Raw genomic sequence first — 15,469 nt, forward strand, 5'->3', positions numbered from 1 at the left:
GTCATCCCCTTCTCCTTGTGCTTTCCCAACATCAGGGACTTTTCCAGGGAGTCTTCTCTTCTCATGATGTGGCCAAAGCAGTGGAGTCTCAGCTTCAGGATCTGTCCTTCCAGTGAGCACTCAGGGCTGATTTCCTTCAGAATGGATAGGTTTGATCTTCTTGCAGTCCATGGGACACTCAAGAGTCTCCTCCAGCACCAGAATTCAAAAGCATCAATTCTTCGGCGATCAGCCTTCTTCATGGTCCAGCTCTCACTTCCATACATCACTACTGGGAAAACCATAGCTTTTACTATACGGACCTTTGTTGGCAAGGTGATGTCTCTGCTTTTCAACCTGCCAAATAGAACAATCCTCACTTTCAATTGTCCCGCTTTTCCCCATCTGAGCACACAGCACAAAAATTGCAGTAAAATATCTCTGAAACACACACCCCCCCACACACCCTCGGAAATAGCCAGGAATGCCACAACAGGGAGTAAGTTAAGGGTAAAGAGAAGCTGCTCCGTGTTGAGGCCGAGAGCTGCTTTCTGGCACCACGATCTATTGCTCTTGTTTTGAAATAATACTTGCGAGGCAAGGGGCCTTGGAGTGCTTGAGCGCGAACATCTCTTTCATGTCAAAAGTGTTCATGTTCATGTGGAAGACGTGCACCTTGCAATGCTCCTGGGGGGGGGAAATCCTTGGCGTTGTTTTTTTCCGCTGGTCTCAAATTCGCGCCTGGTTGTTCGTTATGGGAAAGCTGTGTGTCGCTTCCACAGTTATCTGGCTGCTGCCCTGCACCTGTTGCTCCAAAGGGGAGAAGGAACTGAAATGTCAGAAGAGTCCCTGAATAGCAGCATAAATTCTTTAAGAATTTATAGAATTGTAAAATTTATAGAATTGTAAAATTGTAAAATTTATAGAATTGTAAAATCACAGAACTGAAGAGTTGGAAGGGACTGCCAGGGTCATCTAGTCCTTCAATGCAGGAATCTTTTCGCCAAACATGGGGTTCAAACCGACGACCCTGAGATTAAGAGTCTCATGCTCTACTGACTCAACTATCCCTCAGATAACAGGAAGCTCCACCTAGTCCAGCTTTCTGATTCCACAGTGGCCAATCACATGCTCCTATGAAACCCACAAGGAGGGCAATTACCACCTCCCAATGTTATTCCCCAGTATACTGCTTCTGATGTTGTCAGTAATATATCCATTGTTACCAGTCACCACTGACAGACGTCCTCCATCAGTTCATAGTACATCTTGTGGCAGCATCAAATTCCATAGTTTGAACTATGGGCTTTCTATTCTGAACTATGTGCTGTTTTAACTATTTGCTCTGTTACTCTTGCACGAGGTGAGAAGCTAGAACTCAGGGCTCCCTCACAACGGCCCTGTCAGGTAGGTGAGGCTGAGAGATAGTGACCATGTGCTATCGCTAGACCTCCCCAGCTTATCTGAAGGTGTTAGCCCAAGAGAAGCTTGCTGGAGGCAGGAGATAGGCAGACAAAAGGATTCTGTCGGCGGCAGTGATTAAAATAAAGCCCAGGAAGCATAAAACAAACACAGAGTCCTGCGTCAGACCAGATGATGATAATACCATGCAAACAGATCCTTAGCTCAGTGGGATTTTGGCAGATATGCAAACAAGGTTCGGCTAATTAATCTCCAAGAGGAACTGACGGAAAATTACAGCCTCGTCTTAATAAAGGCAATGCAAAGGAGATTCTGCTTTTGAAGTTCCTTGTAGTTCTGATATGCATCTTGGGTCAGTGTTTTGAAATGGGGCTAATGGCATTTTCTTTTGTGACAGAAGTGCTGTGAGGTAGAGAGTTTTTTTTGGGGGGGTGCCTGGGCTGTGCTTGCTGAAAGTAAGTTCTTCTAAATTATCTTCGATGTGTTTTGCCCGTGAAAGTTTTCCAAGTGTTTCCATGATGGCCAGAACCCTTCAGTAACTTTATCTCAAAACTATCTTATAATTGTGCATACCTGAGAGAGAGAGAGAGAGAGAGAGAGAGAGAATCTTAGAACTGTAGAGTTGGAAGGGATCTTCACTGTCGTCTAATCCAACCCAGTACGTTTCCGAGCACAATTCAGAGTGTTGGTGTTGACCTTTAAAGCCCTCAATGGCCTCAGTCCAGTATACCTGAAGGAGCGTCTCCAACTGCATCGTTCAGCCCGGACACTGAGATCCAGCGCCGAGAGCCTTCTGGCGGTTCCCTCATTGCGAGAAGTAAGGTTACAGGGAACCAGGCAGAGGGCCTTCTCAGTAGTGGCACCCACCCTGTGGAACACCCTCCCTTCAGATGTGAAGGAAATAAGCAGCTATCCTATCTTTAAAAGACATCTGAAGGCAGCCCTGTTTAGGGAAGTTTTTAATATTTAACACTGTATTGTTTTTAACACTTGATTGGAAGCCGCCCAGAATGGCTGAGGAGACTCAGCCAGATGGGCGGGGTATAAATTTATTATTATTATTATTACCCCCTGCAATTCAGGAATCTCAACTAAAGAATCCCAGACAGGTGTGATTCAACCGCTGCTTTAAAGGGACCTCTACTTAAAACTTCTGCTTATAAAAATCTCCAAGGAAGGAGAGCCCACCACTTCCCGAGGGAATCCATTCCACTGTCAGAGAGCTCTTACTAGTAATATCCAAGGCAGCACGATGACCAAATACAATATCAATATACACTCTTTATATAATATGAAATACATGAAATCACGTAAACAGAAAACTTAGGAATTTCTGAAAGTCACAAATTATGCACTCTTGATGGATTCTCTTAAAAACATGAAACCAAATAAACATAAGTCTTATAAGTCTCTGAAAGTCTTTGAAGACTCTGCAAGTCTCTGAAAGAAGCAGTGTAGCAGTGACCACATACCGTATTTTTTGCTCTATAAGACGCACCAGACCACAAGACGCATCTAGTTTTTGGAGGAGGAAAACAAGAAAAAAAATATTCTGAATCTCAGAAGCCAGAACAGCAAGAGGGATCGCTGCGCAGTGAAAGCAGCAATCCCTCTTGCTGTTCTGGCTTCTGGGATAGCTGCGCAGCCTCCATTCGCTCCATAAGACGCAGACACATTTCCCCTTACTTTTTAGGAGGGGAAAAGTGAGTCCTATAGAGCAAAAAATATGGTAACTTTATGACCACTGCTCCATAGCAATTGTTGTTCTACTTTTCCAGTCACCATAGAGATGGGTTTATGAAGCAATTCTGTATCCTTCTGCTGTGCTGAAGAAGAATTCCACGAAACAGTGGGTATATCCAGAATCACTGTTCACAACGTCTGTTTGCGAACTACTTGGGCAGCGTTGGACTCCATAAACAAAGCTTTACAGCCTATTTTCACCAGCTAATAATCTGATACATTGCTTCTTGTGCAATAATTTGTGCATAATTTGTGACTTTCAGAGATTCGTAAGTTTTCTGTTTATGTGATTTCATATATTTCATATTATATAAAGAGTGTATATTGATATTGTATCATTGTATTTGGTCATCGTGTTGCCTTGGATATTACTACTATCGTTTACAACACAGGGGTTATATTGTTTGGTTACTTGTTGTTGTACCAAAGAGCTCTTACTGTTAGAATGTTCTTCCTGAAGTTTAGTCAGAATCTCCTTTCTTGCCACTTGAAGCCATTGGTTTGAGTCCTACCCTCCAGAGCAGGAGAAAACAATCTTGGAGTAACATCTTCCATGTGGCAGCCCTTTAGATACTTGAAGATAGCTCTCATATCTCTTCCCACTGTCTTCTTTTCCAGGCTAAACATGCTTAAACTCAGTTGCTGGAGCACAAGACTCTTAAACTCAGGGCCATGGGTTGGAGCCCCACATGGGGCAAAAGATTCCTTGGAGCGGGTTGGACTAGATGATCCTCATAGTCCCTTCCGACTTTTTGATTCTATGATCTACCGTATTTTTCGCCCTATAAGACGCATTTTTCCCCCTCCAAAAATGAAGGGGAAATGTGTGTGCATCCTATGGGGCGAATGCAGCACCGACCCCTCTCGCTCTCCAGGCTTCAGGAAGCTATCCGCTAGCCGTGGGAGACCTAGCTCTCCCAGGGCTAGCAGAGAGCTTGCCAGCACCCAGAAGCTTGGGGCGCGCTGAGCTCTGCACGCCCCAAGCTTCGGGATTAGCGCAGCGCTCCACTAGCCCTGGGAAAGCCACGCGGCTCTCCCACGGCTAGCAGAGACCTTGCCGGCACCCAGAAGCTTGGGGCGTGCTGAGCTCCGCACGCCCCAAGCTTTGGGATTAGCGCAGTGCTAATTTTCCTTTATTTCCCCCCAAAAAAACTAGGTGCGTCCTATGGGCCGGTGCGTCCTATGGGGCGAAAAATACGGTACTTCCCTCAGTAAATTGTTTCTGTGGTTTTCTAAACCTCAGCCTTGTGGAGCAGAAGGTCTTGGGTTGAATCCTTGGGATCTCTATGTAGGGCTGAGGAAAAGACTTCTGCCTGAATCTGTGTAGATTGGGGGGGGGGGGGTTCCCATCAGGTGGCCTGCAGCAATGTGTGTAAAAATACCGTTAAAAATCACACAGCACCTAGCACAGGGCAATTACAACTGGCAGAAAAATCATTAAGTCGTCTGCCAAAAAACCCTCAGCGATTTTCCAGGGGTCTGTGGAGGGGGAAAATATTTGAGAACCACGGGGCGGACGATACTGAGCTAGTCAGACAGGTGGTCTTGTTGGAAGAGTATATGGAATACCTGTGGTGGTCTTGCCACAGTCTGGCTTGGTATGAGGCAGCTTCTTGCATTCCTAAAATGTTCGCCCCCCCCCCCCTTTCTTATATACTGTGGTCTCAAAGGAATTGCACCACCACACCAGCTAGCAACAAATTATTATTTATTTATTTTTAAGCAACCTGCTTAACATCAGGTCTCCTTTGGCTCTAAGAGATACAGAAAAATATTTAATTGCATTTGATATGGCAGTTCTCACCTGGCTGCATTTAGCATAGCACTTTTTAAAAACCTTGGCTTTCAGCGAGGGCTCTGAGCGTGCCTTTGCTGACCAGGGGAAGCCAAGCCTGTTTTCCTGACCGCCGTAGCAAGAGCACTAAACAGTCCAAGCCTTTCTTCCTTCTTTGCAGTACCCCATGGTAGCCGACTTGTTTCATGATGGGAAAGACCCCGCGCCGGCTGCTGCGACTGGAAAAGGAGCTTCCTCGAAAATCAATATCCGCTCTGCCCGTCCAACTGTGAAATCAGCCAATAAAGAGCACAAGAAAACAGTCGGGCATCAGGTAGGAAATTGTTCTCACACACTCTCGGTGGAACTTTTGCGTTCCCATTGCAGTATTCGAAGTCTTTATAGGGATGCGGTTGGCGCTGTGGTCTAAACCACTGAGCCTCTTGGGCTTGCTGATTGGAAGGTCAGCGGTTCGAAGCCCCGTGACAGGGTGAGCTCCTGTTGCTCTGTCCCATCTCCTGCCAGTTTGAAAGCACACCAGTGCAAGTAGATAAATAGGTACCGCTGTGGTGGGAAGGTAAACAGTGTTTCCATGCGCTCTGGTTTCCGTCACAGTGTTCTGTTGCACCAGAAGCGGTTTAGTCCTGCTGATCACATGACCCGGAAACCTGTCTGCGGACAAACGCCGGTTCCCTCGGCCTGAAAGCGAGATGAGCGCCACAACCCCATAGTTGCCTTTGACTGGACTTAACCGTCCAGGGGTCCTTTACCTTTTTACCTTTTATTCGTACTCTTTGTCACACCAAAAGGTTAAGACTTAAGTGAATAACCAACATTGAACATTAATGCTTGGATGCATTTATTTACTTAAATTATGCTGCCAATTTTAGGTATTCTCCCCCCTAATTTTTATTAAATTTTCTGTTTTACATTTTAGAATATTCATTTAAACAACCTTAAAATATCAATGACTTCCCTTCTACTCTTTCCATGGTTCATTTTCCATAACATAAATCCCTGAATATTTTATGTAAACTAAACCATTGAGTATTCCATTATTACATCCATCAAAACTTATTTACACTGTTGAATTTATCTTAATGCTGCCCACGTTTTCAAATATACACAATTTCCCCCAAATATACTAAAATAAATCAATTTATTTATTTTAGTATATTTGGGGGAAAATTTTGGTATTCCCCTCCACCTGCCACCACCTTAATATTTGGGGTGGTTTGGCATTTCTTTTGCCTTCTGCTTAGATCTGGGGGCAGGAGAATTTATTAGGGCACAAAACCACCCCAGTGACCATTCTAAGGGTCAGATTTCTTCCATATGCCGACCATGATATTTTGCTTCCAGATTGGAAGCGATTCATACGTGTAACAAATATTAACTAGTTCAATTTAAGTTCCAAAAGAAGGCTTCTCTCAGGCCAGAATAGCTATCAGTCCTTGCAGTTATTTAACTTAACAGCCGTCTGTGGTTCAGTGAGCCCCAGATTCTGTCTTCCACTCTTACGTGTGGCATCCTTGCCAGGTGGGTTTTGCAATATTTGGGCCAGATCCAAACATGTTGTTGTGCTAGCAGAAACCATTGTGATTTGTCCTGCTAGCGCCGTGCAACTTTCTGCCCTCTCTTTCCCCCTGCTCCCTCTCCAGGGAGAGATGGCTCTGTCTGGCAAACAGAAATGCTTACTCTTGACAGAATGAACGCTTTAGCATGATGTTGAATTGCACCCTATTGTATTTATTTAAAATGCCATATGCACTGTTTTCCTATTAAAATATCCGGAGCAATTTGGGCAGGATCCTGCCTAGAGGCGGGAGCATAGAATCTGATGTCCTTTGGGTCCATTCCTCCCTTGCTGTTTTGTGATGTTAAAAGGCCTGTTCTCTCTCTCTCTCTCTCTCTCTCTCTCTCTCTCTCTCTCTCTCTCACACACACACACACACACACACACACATCCCTAAATCCCTGAACAGCCTCTGCTGAAAAAGGAATGCATTTGAGGAGTTGTGAAGCAAGCAGTTTGTCACCATGACACTGTGTCATTCACACATGCTGTAGCCATGAGGCAGTGACCAGGATTGGGCAAACTATTCACCACCCCCTTCTACACGTGTTTCCATGTGCATGTTGCTCACTTGACGGCAGTGTCAAGAAGAGTGGGCAAGGCATCACAGGTAGAGATGCTGCGCTCTAGGGCTGAGTCATCTCACATATTTAGCAGTCGCTCATTAAGTGTAATCAGGTGTAGAAAAAGAAAGTGATGTTACACCCCACATTATGTCATCTCATTTCAGGAATGGGTTGTCTTTTTAATTGTTTCTTCCAGTTCCGTAACTCCTTACATTTGCTTATGGAGACCCTGAATGCCACCACTCCCCATTATGTACGCTGCATCAAGCCAAATGATGAGAAGCTTCCTTTCAGGTAAGTACAACAAGACAAGAACATCAATAGGCTGAAGTTAAGCAGACCATGAGATAGTTGATGTCTGACTGTCAGTTGTTGTTGTTGTTGCTGCTGCTGCTGCTGCTGTTGTTTGTGCCCCATCCATCTGACTGGGTTGCCCCAGCCACTCTGGGCAGCTTCCAACATATTTAAAAGTATTAAATCTTAAAAAGCTTCCCTTCAGATGTCTTCTAAAGGTTATATAGTTACTCATCTCCTTGACATCTGATGGGAGGGCGTTCCACAAGGTGGGTGCCACCACTGAGAAGGCCCTATTTTCTAATTGTAATTGTAATCCTGCCCGATGCTGAGCACTGCAATGAGCCTTTAGAAATGTGTCTTTCCATAGGGGGTGACAACTGCCTTATGCTGAGTTCACATAGCCCAGTATTGTCTGCACTGACAATAGGACAATAGGCAGCAGCTCTCCAGCGTTTCAGAAAGGGAGTGTTCCCAACCCCACCTGGAGATGCTGAGGTTTGAACCCAGAGCTTTCTGTATTCAGAGCAGAGGTTCTACCATTGAGCCACTGCCCTTCCACTAAAGAATATCCTATGTATTGTGGCATCCAGAACTGGACACAGAACTCCAGGTGTGGTCTGACCGAGGCAGAATAGAGCAGTACTATTACTTCCCTTGATCTGGACACTATGCTTCTGTTGATGCAGCCTAGAATAGCATTAGCTTTTCTTGCTGTTGCATCACACTATTGACTCATGTTAAGCTTGTGGTCTACTAAGATCTCTAGATCCTTTTCACATGTACTGCTGGCAATCCAGACGTCCCTCATCTTATATTTGTGCACCTGGTTCTTTCCTGCCTAAGTGCAGAATCTTACATTTGTTCCTACTGAAATTCATTCCCTCGCTTAACTTTTGCTAAAGTTACTCCTGTGAAATTTGCGATACGCTCCGCTTCTTGCTAAACGTGTTATTGAATAACTGCTGTACTCTGTCCCAAAGTGGCAAGAGTTTGATTGTGGCAGCAGCATTTCAGAGAGGTCTCTTTGTTATAGCCAACATAAAGAATTGCTTTGGGAGTTTGCACGATGAAAGGTGCTCAGTCAAAGCAAAATAGCTAGTGTTATTTATTATTATTATTAAAATGGCACGCGCACACACATGAGAACACATACTGCTGAGTTGCTCGCTGGAATAATGTGCTAAATGTCTGCTCTTGTGCATTTGACTTCATGATAAAATAATGGATCACTTGCTGCGGGATTGACAGCTTTGATGGATTTTATAATGTGGCGAATACCAGGAGGCGGCGTATTTCTGCTATTATGGTGCATCAAGGGCTACTCAAAACTGCTCATTGATTCTGGATTTGCAAATATTAAATGTTGACAGCAATTGCTGAAGATTTTGAGCCACAGAAAAGAAACTGGCGCGCAATCCTGGAGTTTCTAATTCAGTTCTGGCAAATTGTGAACTTGCCAATATATTTATATTTATATTTATATTATTTATATTATTTATATTATTTATATTTATATTTATATTTATATTTATATTTATATTTATATTTATATTTATATTTATATTTATATTTATATTTATATTATTTCACCCAGCCACTTTGGGCAGCTTCCAACACACATAAAAACATAATAAAACATTAAAAATTCCTGATACAGGGCTGCCTTCAGACCAGTTATTCACTGAAGGGGGGGTGAAAAGGCCTTCCACAAGTAGGATCCAGAATTAGGAATTCATTTCAGGTTGAAAGCAGTGATCCCATGCACCTCCTTGGTGCTGGGAAAACGAAGGTAACCTCTGCTTAGTGTCAGGGACAGGAAACTGTTTTGTTTTCTTCAACCAGAGGGCAAGGTTCCCTCATAGACCATGTTCTCCTTATGCTAGAGGAGGGTGAGGGTCAGAAGCAAAAATTGGTGGGGCAGCAGATGTACACCAGGGGACATTCCAGGTACACAAAAGCCAGAGGATGCTATATCACCACCTATTACCGCATCTCTCCATCCATCTACCTGGCACGCGATAAGCATTGTTACAGTTCAGGGACACATCCCAGCTAGTCAAAAGCATTTTCCCTTCACTTCTGTGCCCCTGACCCACCCCCCACCCCCAAATTGCGTGGGCCGATTAGGGAAGTTGCCTGGGGAGAGGGAGTGAAGTTTGGGGAGAGTCCCAAAGGTCAGATTGAGAGGGCTGTCAGCCCACATCAGAAGCTCCCCGTGCCCTTGCAGAATGTGATTAAGAATGTTTTAGTGTTTCCAAATCCAGAAATGGTTTGCAAGATCCCCATAGCGATTCTTTTCATGCAATGCACTAAATTTCTATATTTCCACCCCACTTTCAGTTGCAGCTTAAATTTTAGTGAATGTTGAAGTACTCCTAGGGAAGTCGTAGAATCATAGATTTGGGAGGATCCTCTAGTCCAATGCAGGAATCTCGACTGAAGCATCCATGGCAGATGGCAACCCAACCCCTGCTTAAAAGGAGAAGCCCACAGCCTTATCTGTTTGAAACCTCCTCTGGTTGGGCAAATTTCTATACCCATTCCATCAAGAAAGCACTTATACAGTTGACTCAGAGATACTACGCTGCTTGGCATTGTTAACAGTTGCGCTGCCTGAAAAAAACTGCTGTTAGGGCTTTTAGATGTATTGCATTGCCACATTCATAGGGGCTATAAATTTGTTTCTTTGCAGCTTTGATCCAAAGAGAGCAGTCCAGCAGCTGAGAGCCTGTGGCGTCTTGGAGACCATCCGCATCAGTGCAGCTGGCTACCCGTCCAGGTACCATATCTCTGAAACGCTCTTCCGCTGTGTTGTTTTGAGTGTGTGTGTATTGAAATTAACAAACACAAAAGCAGAATAGAATCCGGGGGTAGGTAGCCAGGTTGGTTTGAATCAGATCAGCAAGGATACCTGTCTTCTAGGTATTTAACAGTGGCATCCCCCTACGCCATCTCCTGGCCCCTGAATTGTTCTTGGGGATAGAAGTAACCAAGAGTGGTTTTTTGTGCAGAAAGACTATAAGCTCATTTCAGCATTGATTCTTTTTTTAAAAAAATAAACAGCACCCATCTTCCACAACACCCTCAGAGGGGGGGAAATACCATATTTTTTGCCCTATAGGGCGCACCGGCCCATAGGACGCACCTAGTTGTCAGGGGGAGAAATCAAGGAAAAAATATGATATCCCCCCCCCCCCGCAGCCCTGAGAGCAGCAGCCTGTGCGCTACTCCAAGACCTTCTTCCTGCTTTTGCGGGAGGTGGCGGAATTCCCCCACCTACTGCAAAAGGCCACCGGAGCCGCGCGCGACTCCTGCAGGCTTTTCGACCAGGAGGGAGAAGGGACTGAAACAGCCAGTCAGTCCCTTCTCCCTCCTCGGGGAAAAGCCCCCAAGAGTGGTGTGCTCTTTAAAGGCTGTGGGACTCTTGCGGGCTTTTCTACGAGGTGGGGGAATTCCCCCACCTCGTAGAAAAGCCCACAGGAGCCGCACAGCCCCTTTAAAGAGCACACGGCTTTTGCCTGCTTTTGTTTTGTTTTTTTTATAATTTTTTTTATTAAAGTTTCAAAAGTTTTTTATAACAACAAAACAGAACAAAACAATACAATACAATAAAACTGACAAACAAAAAATTTAAAAAACAAGTATAATTTCAACCCTTATTTTCTTATAATTTACTTCCCCGACTTCCTCATACCTCCCCTTTCTGTATTCCAATTTCTAATTTATTATTCAGCAAATCCTTCCCTTATTTTTCACTTAATTTTGGCCTTTCTTTTCTTTTTAACTTAACCATTACCGCTAATAACCACATATTTTCTAATCCAGCGTCATTCTAACATTCAGGCTTTTGCCTGCTTTTGCGGGAGGTGGGGGAATTCCCCCATCTCCCACAAAAGCCCACAGGAGGGAGAAGGGATGGACTCGGCCAGTCCGTCCCTTGTCCCTCCTTGGGGAAAAGCCCCCAAGAGTGGCACGCTCTTTAAAGGCTGCACAGCTCCTGCGGGCTTTTCTACGAGGTGGGGGAATTCCCCCACCTCCTAGAAAAGCCCGCAGAAGCCGCACAGCCCCTTTAAAGAGCACACGGCTTCTGCCTGCTTTTGTGGGAGGTGGGGGAATTCCCCCGTCCCCCGCAAAAGCCCACAGGAGGGAGAAAGGACGGACTCGGCCAGTCTCCCTCCTTGGGGAAAAGCCCCTAAGAGCGGCGCAGCCTTTAAAGGCTGTGCGGCTCCTGCGGGCTTTTCGACCCAGCTTGTGAGGCTGGCGATGGGGGGAAGCGCTGCTTTCCCCCACCGCCAGCCTCAAAGCCGGGTCAGAGAGTAGCGGGAAGGCGTCGCGTGCCTTCCCGCTGCCCCCCCATCCTCCTGGGCTGGCGATGGGGGGAAGCGCTGCTTTCCCCCACCGCCAGCCTCAAAGAGCAGACTCTTCTGGCTTCAGCGAAAGCAACGCGAAGCCTCCAGAGTGCAGACTTCCTAGGCTTCGCGTTGCTATCGCTGAAGCCAAGGAGCCTGTATTCGCCCCATAGGATGCACACACATTTCCCCTTCATTTTTGGAGGGGAAAAAGTACGTCCTATAGGGCGAAAAATATGGTAATTTCAAGGAGAAATCCCAGCAGTAACTATTTTTTCTGGCTACAACATAGAGGTGGCCTCTTTTAACAACCCAGGCTCCATAAAATTTCAAGTGACAAGTCTGTAAGTGAATTAAAGATTGGCCAGTCATCTGGTGTTCTGCCACACGGCATGTTTAGCATCATCTTCCTTACGCCAGTCCCCCAAACTGTCTTGTGCTAATGCAGTTTGCGATGACTGGCTTACAGACAAAGCGAGGATAGAGACAGGTTTGCGTTTGGAATTTGCACCACATTTTGGGGCGCTTGGAGTTAACAAAAGAAACATTTTAGGGCTTGGTGAAATTTTGCACATCCCAGGTATAAATCAAGAGATAACGGTGACAAGGGCAAGTCATATTTCGGGGGTGGGAGTGCATCTGGCTTCACCGCTGAGCAGTTTTTGTGTTTTACTATCGGCATAACTATCAGCTTTATCGTCTGCAGCAATGGGATTATAAACGTAAGGCTACTGTAATGGCGAGTCCTCATGCCACTCTCCTCCCCTCCCTTACTTCTGTCCCAGATTGTAAATGTGCATTAGCAACAAGAAGGGGCGAATGCAGAGTGTTCTCTATGGGTCCCCAGAGAGGCATACAGTTCGGCCAAACTTCCCTCATCTCATTGTATCTCATTATACGCTCTTCCTAGTGACATTCCGTGTGTTGACATTCTGGGTTAGCGAGGGCGGCTTTTCCTCCTTACTCTTGAAAAAAGCACCTCTGCCACAGCCACTGTCCTGAGTTTATAACAATATCTGGACTTTCAGGGGATTCAATTGTGCAAACCTTTAAACTGGTTTTTGAAACCCATTTATTTTCGGCCACCTTCTGTGTCTTTATTCTGGCCCTTTCACAGTTCAGAAATACTGTATGTATATTTTAGGACCCGTTCTACTTGTGATTGGGATTTGTTTTAAACTGTTTTAAGTGCCATATTTTATATTGCCCTAACCTGGCCTTCTGGTGAAGGGTGAGTACTAAATATGATGAGGATAGAATCATAGAATCATAGAGTTGGAATAGACCACAAGGGCCATCGAGTCCAACCCCCTGCCAAGCAGGAAACACCATCAGAGCACTCCTGACATATGGTTGTCAAGCCTCTGCTTAAAGACCTCCAAAGAAGGAGACTCCACCACACTCCTTGGCAGCAAATTCCACTGTCAAACAGCTCTTACTGTCAGGAAGTTCTTCCTAATGTTTAGGTGGAATCTTCTTTCTTGTAGTTTGGATTCATTGCTCTGTGTCCGCTTCTCTGGAGCAGCAGAAAACAACCTTTCTCCCTCCTCTATATGACATCCTTTTATATATTTGAACATGGCTATCATATCACCCCTTAACCTCCTCTTCTCCAGGCTAAACATGCCCAGCTCCCTTAGCCGTTCCTCATAAGGCATCGTTTCCAGGCCTTTGACCATTTTGGTTGCCTTCCTCTGGACACGTTCCAGTTTGTCAGTGTCCTTCTTGAACTGTGGTGCCCAGAACTGGACACAGTACTCCAGGTGAGGTCTGACCAGAGCAGAATACAGTGGCACTATTACTTCCCTTGATCTAGATGCTATACTCCTATTGATGCAGCCCAGAATTGCATTGGCTTTTTAGCTGCCGCGTCACACTGTTGGCTCATGTCAAGTTTGTGGTCAACCAAGACTCCTAGATCCTTTTCACATGTACTGCTCTCAAGCCAGGTGTCACCCATCTTGTATTTGTGCCTCTCATTTTTTTTGCCCAAGTGCAATACTTTACATTTCTCCCTGTTAAAGTTCATCTTGTTTGTTTTGGCCCAGTTCTCTAATCTGTCAAGGTCGTTTTGAAGTGTGATCCTGTCCTCTGGGGTGTTAGCCACCCCTCCCAGTTTGGTATCATCTGCAAATTTGATCAGGATGACGAAAATGATGATAACAACAACAACAATCATTGTTAGAAAAATTATCTGGTGCTCTGTCAGCAGGAATTTTATATATTTCTTTGCAAGCAGTTCCCTGCTCCATTACAGGTGTCAATACACTAATCTCAGCAATTATTCCCATTCTTCTACAGTGAAAGGCTAAAGGTGTCTCTAGTTAACATTAAGCTACAATTAATACTGGCTAAAATGTCCGCATCTCATTGCCATTCACCTTACAGTTTTCTCCTTTCTATAACTGCCAACTAAGATTTCACTTTGTATATCTGACAACGCGGGCTTGAGTCCATGCGAGCTTTGAGAGCCTTAATAAATGTGTTAGTCTTGGAGGTCCCACAAGGCTCTCTTAATTGTTCATGCTGCAGAAGAGACTTAGCATGGCTACTTCTCTGGAAATTACTCATTTTAACAAGCCTTTGTTTGCAAATGGTTGCTAATGCTGCTGCCATTATTGGGTGTGTTTTTTTAGATTATTGTATGCATTCCGTTTCCTGCCAACCTAGCAGTTCGAAAGCACGCCAGCGCAAATAGATACATAGGTACCGCTCCAGCGGGAAGGTAAATGGCATTTCCGTGCACTGCTCTGGTTTCGCCAGAAGGAGCTTAGTCATGCTGGCCCGGAAAAACTGTCTGCAGACAAATGCTGGCTCCCCCGCCCTGTAAAGCGAGATGAGCGCCGCAACCCCAGAGTCGTTCGCGACTGGACTTAACAGTCAGGGGTCCCTTTACCTTTTATGCATTCCGTTTATTTTGCTATATTGTGAACCTCCTCGTGTGTGCAGAGAACTCCCCAAAGGTGGCTTGCAAAATGAAATAAGCACTTACAGTAGGGCCTGCATGATCTCCACCCTGTGTCTATCCCAAAGAAGGATATAGAAAGATGGCGAGACTTGACAACTTAGATCATGGGTAAGCAAACTAAGGCCCGGGGGCCAGATCAGACCCACTCACCTTCTAAATCTGGCCCGCAGACGGTCCAGGAATCAGCGTGTTTTTACATGAGTAGAATGTGTGCTTTTATTTAAAGTGCATCTCTGGGTTATTTATGGGGCATAGGAATTCGTTCATTATTATTTTTTTCAAAATATAGTCTGGCCCCCTACAAGATCTAAGGGACAGTGGACTGGCCCCCTGCTGAAAAAGTTTGCTGACCCCTGACTTAGATGTTTATTCCAGCATACTCCAGGAAAAGCTTAAATCCACGCTTCCTTGGGCTTCCCCTCTTCCAGTCCTTCAAGGCTCTGAGCCACATCTACCCCCGCAATACTTTGCCCATCGGGACTGCGTCTCTTGCAACCTCGTTCTACCTCCATTGCATGCCTCTTAATGCCAGATTCTGGAAGTCACAGGTGGGGAGAGTGCTATTGCACCCAGGTCCTGCTTTTGGGCTTCCCATAGACATCTGTCTAGTCACTGTGAGGACAGGATACTGGACTGGATGGGCCTGATCCAGCAGACAGTTCTTACGCTCACATGTCTCACTGCTGTCTCTGCTGGTTGTTCAATAGGGATGCTGTTAAAGTGGTCCCTGTCCACTTAGCCTCCAGCTCTGTCCTTAGCTGAGTGCCGACCATGCCGTCGCAGAGCAGTTAGCAG

The 15,469-nt window shown here is 45.3% G+C and overlaps 1 protein-coding gene across 6 annotated transcripts in view; it reads left to right on the forward strand.

Moving 5' to 3' along the window:
- MYO5B (myosin VB) overlaps nucleotides 1-15,469 on the forward strand; it is a 287,447-nt gene that overhangs the window by 190,251 nt on the left and 81,727 nt on the right. For all 6 annotated transcript variants that reach the window (XM_077936491.1, XM_077936490.1, XM_077936493.1 and 3 more), the window contains exons 15-17: nucleotides 5,100-5,252; nucleotides 7,257-7,354; nucleotides 10,050-10,136. In XM_077936491.1, coding sequence (XP_077792617.1) covers nucleotides 5,100-5,252; nucleotides 7,257-7,354; nucleotides 10,050-10,136 — 338 coding nt within the window. The remainder of the gene's footprint in view (nucleotides 1-5,099; nucleotides 5,253-7,256; nucleotides 7,355-10,049; nucleotides 10,137-15,469) is intronic.

Source organism: Podarcis muralis, chromosome 11 (assembly GCF_964188315.1).
Source record: "Podarcis muralis chromosome 11, rPodMur119.hap1.1, whole genome shotgun sequence".
NCBI classification, from domain to species: Eukaryota; Metazoa; Chordata; class Lepidosauria; order Squamata; family Lacertidae; genus Podarcis; species Podarcis muralis.